The sequence below is a fragment of the Aegilops tauschii genome, chromosome 3 (assembly GCF_002575655.3).
Source record: "Aegilops tauschii subsp. strangulata cultivar AL8/78 chromosome 3, Aet v6.0, whole genome shotgun sequence".
Taxonomy (NCBI): Eukaryota; Viridiplantae; Streptophyta; class Magnoliopsida; order Poales; family Poaceae; genus Aegilops; species Aegilops tauschii.
Window position 1 is genome coordinate 582965053 of NC_053037.3, and position 11555 is coordinate 582976607.

General features: G+C 42.7%; 1 protein-coding gene across 2 annotated transcripts; it reads left to right on the forward strand.

The window, feature by feature from the left end:
* The first annotated feature begins 8523 nt into the window (after positions 1-8523).
* On the forward strand, positions 8524-10622 carry LOC109741708 (uncharacterized). 2 transcript variants are annotated; one of them, XM_020300776.4, is made up of 3 exons: positions 8524-8739; positions 9009-9080; positions 9781-10622. In XM_020300776.4, exon 3 carries the CDS (start codon positions 9846-9848, stop codon positions 10251-10253), a length of 408 nt encoding a protein of 135 aa, XP_020156365.1. In that variant the 5' UTR covers positions 8524-8739; positions 9009-9080; positions 9781-9845; the 3' UTR covers positions 10254-10622. The 2 variants fall into 2 exon arrangements, with proteins under 2 accessions (XP_020156365.1, XP_020156364.1); XM_020300775.4 differs by having other exon boundaries at positions 8603-8911.
* The last annotated feature ends 933 nt before the right edge of the window (positions 10623-11555 follow it).

Consider the following 11555-nt stretch of genomic DNA (forward strand, 5'->3'; position numbering starts at 1 on the left):
GCTTCTTCATGCGTTTTATACCAATATGACTCAAATGGCAGTGCCACAAGTATGTAGTACTATCATTACTATCTTATATCTTTTGGCATGAACATGTGTATCACTACGATCATGATTCAATAAACCATTCATTTTAGGTGCAAGACCATTGAAGGTATTATTCAAATAAACAGAGTAACCATTATTCTCCTTAAATGAATAACCGTATTGCGATAAACATAATCCAATCATGTCTATGCTCAACGCAAACACCAAATAACAATTATTTAGGTTTAACACCAATCTCGATGGTAGAGGGAGCATGCGATGCTTGATCACATCAACCTTGGAAACACTTCCAACACATATCGTCATCTCACCTTTAGCTAGTCTCCGTTTATTTCGCAGCTTCTATTTCAAGTTACTAACACTTAGCAACCGAACCGGTATCTAATACCCTGGTGCTACTAGGAGTACTAGTAAAGTACACATTAATATAATGTATATCCAATATACTTCTGTCGACCTTGCCAGCCTTCTCATCTACGAAGTATCTAGGGTAGTTCTGCTTCAGTGACCGTTCCCCTCATTTCAGAAGCACTTAGTCTCGGGTTTGGGTTCAACCTTGGGTTTATTCACTAGAGCAGCAACTGATTTGTCATTTCATGAAGTATCCCTTCTTGCCCTTGCCCTTCTTGAAACTAGTGGTTTTACTAACCATCAACAATTGATGCTCCTACTTGATTTCTACTTTCGCGGTGTCAAACATCGCGAAAAGCTCAAGGATCATCATATCTATCCCTGATATGTTATAGTTCATCACGAAGCTCTAGTAGCTTGGTGGCAGTGACTTTGGAGAACCATCACTATCTCATCTAGAAGACAACTCTCACTCGATTCAAGCGATTGTAGTACTCAGACAATCTGAGCACATGCTCAATGATTGAGCTTTTCTCCCTTAGTTTGTAGGCTAAGAAACTCGTCGGAGGTCTCATACCTCTTGACGTGGGCACGAGCCTGAAATCCCAATTTCAGCCCTTGAAACATCTCATATGTTCCGCGACGTTTCAAAAACGTCTTTGGTGCCTCAATTCTATACCATTTTAACATTACGCACTGAACTATAACGTAGTCATCAAAGCGTGTATGTCAGATGTTCGCAACATCCACAAACGATGCTTGAGGTTCAGCACACCGAGCGGTGCATTAAGGACATAAGCCTTCTGTGCAGCAATGAGGACAATCCTTAGTTTACGGACCCAGTCCGCATAATTGCTACTATCAACTATCAACTAAATTTTCTCTAGGAGCATATCTTAAACAGTAGAACTAAAGCGTAAGCTACGACATAATTTGCAAAGACCTTTTGACTATGTTCATGATAATTAAGTTCATCTAATCAAATTATTTAATGAACTCCCACTCAGATAGACATCCCTCTAGTCATCTAAGTGATACATGATCCGAGTCAACTAGGCCGTGTCCGATCATCACGTGAGACAGACTAGTCATCACCGGTGAACATCTCCATGTTGATCGTATCTTCTATACGACTCATGTTTGACCTTTCGGTCTTCCGTGTTCCGAGGCCATGTCTATACATGCTAGGCTCGTCAAGTCAACCTAAGTGTTTTGCATGTGTAAATCTGGCTTACTCCCGTTGTATGTGAACGTTAGAATCTATCACACCTGATCATCACGTGGTGCTTCGAAACAACGAACTTTCGCAACAGTGCACAGTTAGGGGGAACACTTTCTTGAAATTTTAGCGAGGGATCATCTTATTTATACTACCGTCGCTCTAAGCAAATAAGATGTAAAAACATGATAAACACCACATGCAATCAAATAGTGACATTATATGGTCAATATCATTTTGCTCCTCTTGATCTCCATCTTCGGGGCGCCATGATCATCATCGTCACCAGCATGACACCATGATCTCCATCATCGTGTCTTCATGAAGTTGTCTCGCCAACTATTACTTCTACTACTACGGCTAACGGTTTAGCAATAAAGTAAAGTAATTACATGGCGTTATTCAATGACTCGCAGGTCATACAATAAATTAAGACAACTCCTATGGCTCCTGCCGGTTGTCATACTCATCGACATGCAAGTCGTGATTCCTATTACAAGAACATGATCAATCTCATACATCACATATATCATTCATCACATTCTTTTGGCCATATCACATCACACGACACATGCTGCAAGAACAAGTTAGACGTCCTCTAATTGTTGTTGCAAATTTTTACGTGGCTGCTATAGGTTTCTAGCAAGAACGTTTCTTACCTACGCCAAAACCACAACGTGATATGCCAATTTCTATTTACCCTTCATAAGGACCCTTTTCATCGAATCCGATCCGACTAAAGTGGGAGAGACAGACACCCGCTAGCCACCTTATGCAACTAGTGCATGTCAGTCGGTGGAACCTGTCTCACGTAAGCGTACGTGTAAGGTCGGTCCGGGCCGCTTCATCCCACGATGCCGCCGAATCAAGATAAGACTAGTAACGGCAAGTAAATTGACAAAATCAACGCCCACAACAACTTGTGTTCTACTCGTGCATAGAAACTACGCATAGACCTAGCTCATGATGCCATTGTTGGGGAACGTAGCAGAAATTCAAAATTTTCTACGCATCACCAAGATCAATCTATGGAGTAACTAGCAACGAGAGAGAGGGGAGTGCATCTTCATACCCTTGAAGATCGCGATGCGGAAGCGTTGCAAGCACGCGGTCGGTGAATTCATACACGAAGCGATTCAGATCGCGGCCGAATCCGATCTAAGCACCGAACAACGGTGCCTCCGCATTCAACACACATGCAGCCCGGTGACGTCTCCCGTGCCTTGATCTAGCAAGGAGAGAGGGAGGGGTTGGGGAAGACTCCGTCCAGCAGCAGCACAACGGCATGGTGGTGATGGAGGAGCGTGGCACTCCAGCAGGGCTTCGCCAAGCACTGCGAGAGACGAGGAGGGAGAGGGGTAGGGCTACGCCAAGAGAGAGGGAGACTCGTGTCTCTGGCAGCCCCAAAACCCCCACTATATATAGGGGAAGGGGAGGGGGCGCCGGCCCCCTAGATCCATCTAGAGGGGGCCCCCTTAGGGTTTCCAACTAGGGGGGGGGCAGCGGCCCCCTAGGGTTTCCAACCCTAGGTGCTTGGGCCCTTGGGGGGGCGCACCAGCCCACCAAGGGGGCTGGTTCCCACCCAACTACAGCCCATTAGGTCCTTCGAGGCAGGTGGACCCCCGGAACCCCTTCGGTGGTCCCGGTACAATACCGATAAACCCCGAAACCTTTCCGGTGACTGAAACTGGACCTCCCATATACAAAACTTCACCTCCGGACCATTCCGGAACTCCTCGTGACGTCCGGGATCTCATCCGGGACTCCGGACAACCTTCGGTAACCACATACTATTTCCCATAACAACTCTAGCGTCACCGAACCTTAAGTGTGTAGACCCTACGGGTTCGGGAACCATGCAGACATGACCGAGACGTTCTTCGGCCAATAACCAACTGCGGGATCTGGATACCCATGTTGGCTCCCACATGTTCCACGATGATCTCATCGGATGAACCACGATGTCGGGGATTCAATCAATCCCGTATACAATTCCCTTTGTCAATCGGTATGTTACTTGCCCGAGATTCGATCGTCGGTATCCCAATACCTCGTTTAATCTCGTTACCGGCAAGTCACTTTACTCGTTCCGTAATGCATGATCCCATGACTAACTACTTAGTCACATTGAGCTCATTATGATGATGCATTACCGAGTGGGCCCAGAGATACCTCTCCGTCATACGGAGTGACAAATCTCAGTCTCGATTCGTGCCAACCCAACAGGCACTTTCGGAGATACCTGTAGTGTACCTTTATAGCCACCCAGTTACGTTGTGACGTTTGGTACACCCAAAGCATTCCTACGATATCCGGGAGTTGCACAATCTCATGGTCTAAGGAAATGATACTTGACATTAGAAAAGCTCTTAGCAAACGAACTACACGATCTTGTGCTATGCTTAGGATTGGGTCTTGTCCATCACATCATTCTCCTAATGATGTGTCCCCGTTATCAATGACATCCTATGTCCATGGCCAGGAAACCATAACCATCTATTGATCAACGAGCTAGTCAACTAGAGGCTCACTAGGGACATGTTGTGGTCTATGCATTCACACATGTATTACGGTTTCCAGTTAATACAATTATAGCATGAATAAAAGAAAATTATCATGAACAAAGAAATACAATAATAACCATTTTATTATTGCCTCTAGGGCATATTTCCAACAATGAGAAGTAGGGTTTGGTGTTTACAATGGTGTAGATCTCAAGGATCGCAAGGTGTTTCTAACAAATGGTTGAGGCTGGGAGTACATTGTTAGCTAAGGAAACTATTCTACGTATCTTACATTCTTAAGAAGTTGCTCCCCGATACTATCAATTCTATCAACATGCACACACTCCACATCATCATCCATGTCACGTCAGCAGTTCAATTCCAAATGCCAGCCAATCCTCTAACCAGCCCTCTTCCACATGTTCATTCATGCACACTCAGACTGTTGTTTTGACTGCTCACCTTCGGTGTATGACTATTCTCCTTCCATCTGAGTTGAACCCGCCCTTAATTCTCCATTCAGACTCCAAGGTAATCTTGTGATGGTTGCCTTCCAACTCGTTGACCTGAACCAAGGTTGTTAACCTTCTCACGTCGAAGCTTGGTGGAGTCATGCTCTGTTCGGTGCTCCCTGTCTGTAGCAACCTGCAGATCCCCGCCGCCCCTTCTCTCTCTCTCTCTCTCACACACACACACACACGCACACACAAACACACACACACACACACACATACACACACTTTGCAAATCAGATGTCAAGGTACATTGTTCATTGGTTTCTCTTCACATCAGATCATCTCTCTCATGGTTCATTTCTATTGGTTTCTTTTCATATATGATCATCTCTCTTATGGTCCATCCATCTGCTGGTTTCTCTTAATTTATCCAGTAATTTCTTCTTTTATCTTTTGGTGATTTACTGGTTCTAAATATGTACAAGGGTAGAATCCAGTATATTACTTTTCTGTACCTGGTGGTTCCTTTAATAGGATATGATGGTTGTTTGTCAATTTGATATTGTTATTTAGATTTGCACAAGATGTAGACAAATCATTCTATGTGTTGCCAATTGTTTCTTTGGTTTCAATATCAAGGCCTTGTGGTTTTGTTACATATATTGTACTCATGCTTGAAATCTATGTGACGTTGATGTTTCAGAGATAATATGTTCATGGAAGTATATTCAAGAGAGTTGGAAATATATCATTGATTTTTGACTCACTGCGGGAAGAAGGGGTCTATCATAGTGCATCTATATCATCTAGACGGCGTCCTGAAGATGGTCTATTTTCTTCATTTATATGAAGAACATGTTGCACCAGACAACAATATTGAGAGGTTCATCACCGAGACATTTACACATTGCTTCTATGTATCTTGACTGGATTTGACGAGTTTTTTAGTTGTATGATGTTTTCTAAGAGAAGCAACATGAATATTTTGTTAAATTTTTCGCTGCCCCTACTATATTACTCCCTCCATGCGGAAATACTTGTCCTAGAAATGAATAAAATGGATGTATCTATAACTAAAATAAGTCTAGATACAACCAGTTGAAGGACAAGTATTTCCGGACGGAGGGAGTACATGATAACCTTCCTCTGATATGCATGTGAATGATTATAGAACAGTGATCAACATAGATGACAACTTAAGTTCCATATCTCAAATCATATAATTTCTGTGTAGTATCTGGTTGGCCGACTCCATGCTATCCACGTTCAATTTTCGGTTGCTAAAATAAAAAAATCGAACTATGCTTGCATGTATACTTTGTCCCATGTATAAACAAAAGAACTGTTTCAGATCTCGGTGTTCTCTCAGCGATGTTTGCACCTTGGTACAAAAGATCAATGGTAGTTCATGTTCCATGCAGGTTCTTCCATACATCCATAGGACATTCACCGACTGTAGTTTCATATGCCAAACATGTTTTTAAGCATATTAGAGTTCATGAATCGGGTAGTATTTTTTTCAAGAATTATGAAGTAAATCATCATTATCTGTAGGATGCTGCAGTCTTCATCTGTACTGGGAGAGTGAGAGCCCACCGAGTTTGTTGCCAGGGAGTGCATAGAGTGATGCTCATTTCAACAAGAACAAACAATGACGGGGGTGGCAACTTGAATTAATTGGCACAAGTTGTTACTCAAGAATGTAGTACTAAGGTAAGAATGATATGAACTTTTGTCATTAATTAAGATTGATATGATAAACAATGTTTTGCAGTCTATCGACATGCCAACACTTTACAAGTGAACTTATGGACCACAATTTGGTTTTTGAATTTTTTATATGATAACATCAAAGGTTCAAATCAACATAAATTTATATGTCTCTTTCATGGTTTCACTATTTCAGTTCTTCATAAATTCTCATCCTATACGAAGCTACAAATTCCCGCAGTAACGCACGGGTTATCATCTAGTTATAGTAGTTTCATTGTATTACGCGCTAAGGCGGTGATGGAAAGGAATAGTACGTGGACTCCGAGGCATGGGCGTGGGCCACCCTGTGGTTTCTGGGCCTCTGTTGTCCTGCGTGTCTACCTTTGAACTATCGTGGTTTGAACATGAAGATTTTTTAGATGGGTGCTCGAGAGTGTTACAAGGAAACTAGAGGGCCCATCCATGTTGAGATGACACAACAAGATCCGCCACATTATACAATTCCTACTGGATTGGCTCTCATTAATTTAAGTATCACTCAAGTGTATATGCTTCAAGACATGAATGGTGGTACGAGAGCTTCATGGGTGTATACAATTCCTATGTGTTGTTGGTACTAGAGCTTCATGGGTCTGGCCCTATAAAAACACAATGTTCATTACATCATGGTGGAAAGATTTCATCAAATTCCCCTTGTCGACCTGTATATGTCACCAGCAAAGGTCAGGGATAGGTACCTTGTATTCTAGAATAAGACATGAATAGTATATGCAAAAGAGTTGGAATAAGTTGCATAAACCCATCACAAACTGAGGCTAGGTTAATAGATTAGTACCACTTCTCATATATGTTTTGCAAATCAATACCACTTCTATGTCCAGTCATCACACATGGCTGACTTGGCAAATAAAGAGGTGTCGATGGGGAGCTCACCGACTTGGGGTAGAGCCACACAACTCGTTGTTGTTACGCCACTATTATTGGGCAATATAAGGGCAATAGTATAGGCTAGGAGCCAACCCCCCGCCATCATTCACTTTAGGTTGTAGCCCATGAGCACTTGTCGCCATTACAACCAACGATAAGAGAGGGGAGATAGATGCCTGGGTCGGGATTTATCCGGACGGAGGATATTCTAGATCAATTTTGATAAAATCTGTTTGTATGAGATGGACGGATGCCTGATCTAGTGTTTCTGCCGAGTGCCATGCGTTGGAGTCACCATTGATGGCGCTAGTAGGACGAGAGACACGACATCAGAATGGATAGGGTTAGGAGGGAGAAGCGGTAAAAGAAAGGGATGTACATACTGGAGAATTTTCTTTGTGGACAACAGAATCACTTGCATAAGCAAGGCGGTTGCCCTCGTTGCGCCATTGTCCATGACTTCCATCAACCAACATATCCAGGGAATATTCCAAAAAGCCAATTGCCTCCTCTTTCAATCGAGTGGTATCCCTTCCCCATCAAAAGGTGGCTTTCCCGATAATTAACCGGTGGTTCGATAATAGGAGGGTGGTTGTATCCTAACCCACCATGATCAAACCCCTAGTTTCATGCTTTGAATTTTCATTAATGCAGATTATTATTTTTGGTGTGAGGCAACTTTTTTGTCCATAGCGAGACAATTGTGGTCTCTTCGGCAAACTAGAAACTCTGTAACTCCAACCCGACCGTCAGTAGATGTTGTTTAAGTGTATGTGTGTAGTGATGTAAGTGTGCCGTGTGCACATCTAGTCTGTAAGGGTTGATCAATGCATAACTTCAATGTGCTGCCCCGCAGGCCATGTAGGCTCAGGTGTCAGGATATATTGACTCGAATGGTGTCAAGGAGGCAGGTGCCTAGGGAGAAAGAGAGTGATCATATGGTAAAAGTTAGGATACAAGAGATGCATGCATGCACGTGTACCCAAATCCAGCTTTTCCACTTGCTTGATGAGGCTCACTGGTGGCTGCTTCCATTGAAAAGGACAAACAAACGAATGCTGGTAGCTACTTTTTCTTGTGGGGCACTTGCACGGTGATGCCTCCATTGTTTATGCCATAATTATGGTTGATAAAGAACCCTACTATACATATACGACACCTTAGATACGATTCTCAGCCGATAGTGATAATCAAACCGTACGGAGGTGAAATTTAAATGCACCCCGCCGCTATATTTGCTACGGTACAAGAATCGGATAGTTTCGTTTTATAAAAGAGAGAAGTTTGAACTAAAAAAAACAACAGAAGTTTTTTCTTTGAGAAAGGAAAAAACAGAAGTTGGCTTTCTCGTGTGGACAGCCACCAGACCAAACACAACCGAAATTTACCTCATCACGCAAAAAAATTACCTAACTCTATTCTCCCTCACCTCTCGCACGGAAAGGAAAAAGCAGCGGCGGCGTCTGCGATTCCCGATCGGATCGGAGCGGTTGAACAAAGGCGGCGGCGCTCGCAGCTCGAGGTAGGTGCATCTCCTCCTCTCCCCCTCTTTCCTCCACTCTGCTTCCCGACGGCTGCTCTGGACGTGGCCGGCGGCGGCGGGGAACGGGGGCGCTGTGGCGGCGGCGTGCGGAGGCGCCGGCGGCTGTGCCCCCTCACCCTCCCCTCTTTCTCGTTTCTCAGCAACAAGCACGGTGAAGCTCGATCCGACATCTCTCTCTGCTCCGTGTTCTGGGTAACTGCTCCTGTTTATGCCAGATCTGACGCATCTCTCCTTTCCTCTGCTCCTAGCACGGAGGACTACGGAGCCGGCGAATAGAAGCAGCAAGGCTGTCTCTCTCTTCCGCACTCAAAAAATCGAAGGTACTGCCCTGCTGCGCATAGCAACCGATTTTCGCCTTGTTCTTCTATGGTTTCATAATTTCATTGGATGGACAGTGAGAATGTATCTGATGGTGCATAACAGAGCATGTATATTTGATTGTATAATGGACAGTGGACAGTGGGCATGCTTTTCATTGTGTATGGACAATGAGCATATATTTGAGTGTGCTATTCCAAGTTGTGTGTATTGTATGGACTTTGAGTATGGCAGAATACATACAGTCCGTATTTTTATTTGTGGCAGAATATAGAGTACCATATGCCCTGCAGAATATAGAGCCTTAGTTATTAGAACACAATTTAATATCTCTTTGTGTTGAAGTCATACTATTTCATAATGCTTTATTGAAAATACTATTTCATAATGTGTGGTTGACTAGCAAGGGGTTGAAGAGAGCAAAGATAACATCCCTACTTTTGCCTGCCGGGGCAAAGGAAGAATGGTGGTGGAATTTAGGACCACTTTCACTTTTCATATATAATGTTTTCAAAGATCTTACAAATTCTAGTTTTAATCATTTAGGTTATTCGATGTGCAACACCATTTAGGTTATTTGAGCTAAAAGCTTAATTTGTTGTTTCCTTTGAGCTATACGTTCCTTTCAGTCAGGAGCTTGTTTTATTTTCATTGAACATGTATCATATAGTTACTTTCTTTATTTTGTTGATGATGGAGCAGATTTCTTTGAATTACGTACTTCTGCAAACTGAATAATTGCTGGACGTTATTAGAACTTGGTTACCATGGATTTTCTTGAACCAATGATAGCCTTAGACGAGACGCATTATCAAGACGGTTACAAAGATGGTTATGATGATGGCATGGTATCTGGAAAGGAAGAAGGAAGGCAGGTCGGTTTAAAGTTGGGTTTCCAGGTAGGTGAAGAGCTAGGTTTCTATCAGGGCTGCTTGGATGTGTGGATGTCAATAATTCGCCTTGATCAAGGTGCATTCTCAGCTCGGGTCAGGAAATACATGGAGCAACTAGCTGCACTTCTAAGCAACTATCCTTTGTCTGATCCAGAGAATAATCTTCAGGACATGATGAAGGAGATAAGGCTGAAATTCAGGGTTATCACGGGAAGCTTAGGAGCAAAATTGGGGTATGAAGGTCGTCCCACATCATCAGAGCAAGACCTTGAGGATATTTAGCTTGTTTAGCATTATTCATAGGGTTCTTATGGATTATCAAATCTCAGCACCACTTTGAAACTGATATTTGGTGTCTATATTGTTTGCTTTTGATTTTGGACTTATGATGTTCAGTTTCACGTATGTTGCTAAAGGTCTGCAAGGAAATGTGCCGCCCCTGGGATAATGGAGGATACCTGGAGCAGTGTATCTAACAACCACTTAAAGTCTCTTCAACTTGAGAAAATTTTGGAGTCGTGTTATTTCTTATCTCTCTAATTATCTTTTCAAGATGAGATGATATTCTTTGCTGTACTGAACACATAGCAATTTTATGCCAGTCGCATGTATTTCCACTCTAAGCAATGATCAGTTTTTCATTGGCTTTTATATTGTACAGTACTACTTTGGGTGCTATATGCTTACATGACAAATGTCTTATTGATGCTTCTAGTTTATACATGATGTCATGATATTATTCAACTTTTTTCTGGGAGAATATCTAACTGGACGTCAGGTGACGCTTCTAATTTATACATGATGTCAGGCTAGGTTTTGCATGTATACTCGAACACAAAATCGCAATCCTGCTAATGCTAGCATGCTGTCAACGGGTGATCATCGAGATCGGAACTCAAATGAGCTCCTAGATTGTTCGGCCAGGGGTTAAAACACTCTAGTCACTCCAAGGACCACAACAACGCAATTTACCAAGGTTCGGACCACCAGCGAAGTGTAACACCCTACTTTTGTTGTGTGTGTAGAGAGAGAGAGAGAGAGAGAGAGGGGGGGGGGGGGGAGGGAGAAAGAGAAAGAGACGAACTCAACTATTCATGTTGAGGATCCGTCCCCTTGGTGTCACTAATTGTGTCATAGTACTCGATTTTGCCATGGTTTTACCACTAGTTATTTCCAGTCGTTAGTTTTGCCATCGTTCCGTTAAATATGTCACCAAAGTTCCCAATTTGAAACATTACCATCTAGTCAACACCCCGTTGAGCACATGATTTTCCTAAAATGCCCTTAACCCACTTGTCAAAAAATGAGGTTTCTGTCATCTCATTAGTCCTCGTGCAGGTCGCCACCACCAATCAAGGAAACACCAATGGTTCTCTGCAGGAAACATCCAACGATTACTGATATAATCAGGCATACAATAATTCTTAACTTGTAGCATCAATGCGGTGACTTGTATGATGCCTCCAATCACTAAATATAAGATATGATACATGACATTATTTATCTGAACAAACAAGATATAAAATCTTACAATATCATTATGCTATCTTAAAGTGTAAGAGAATATAAATGTTCGATAAACAC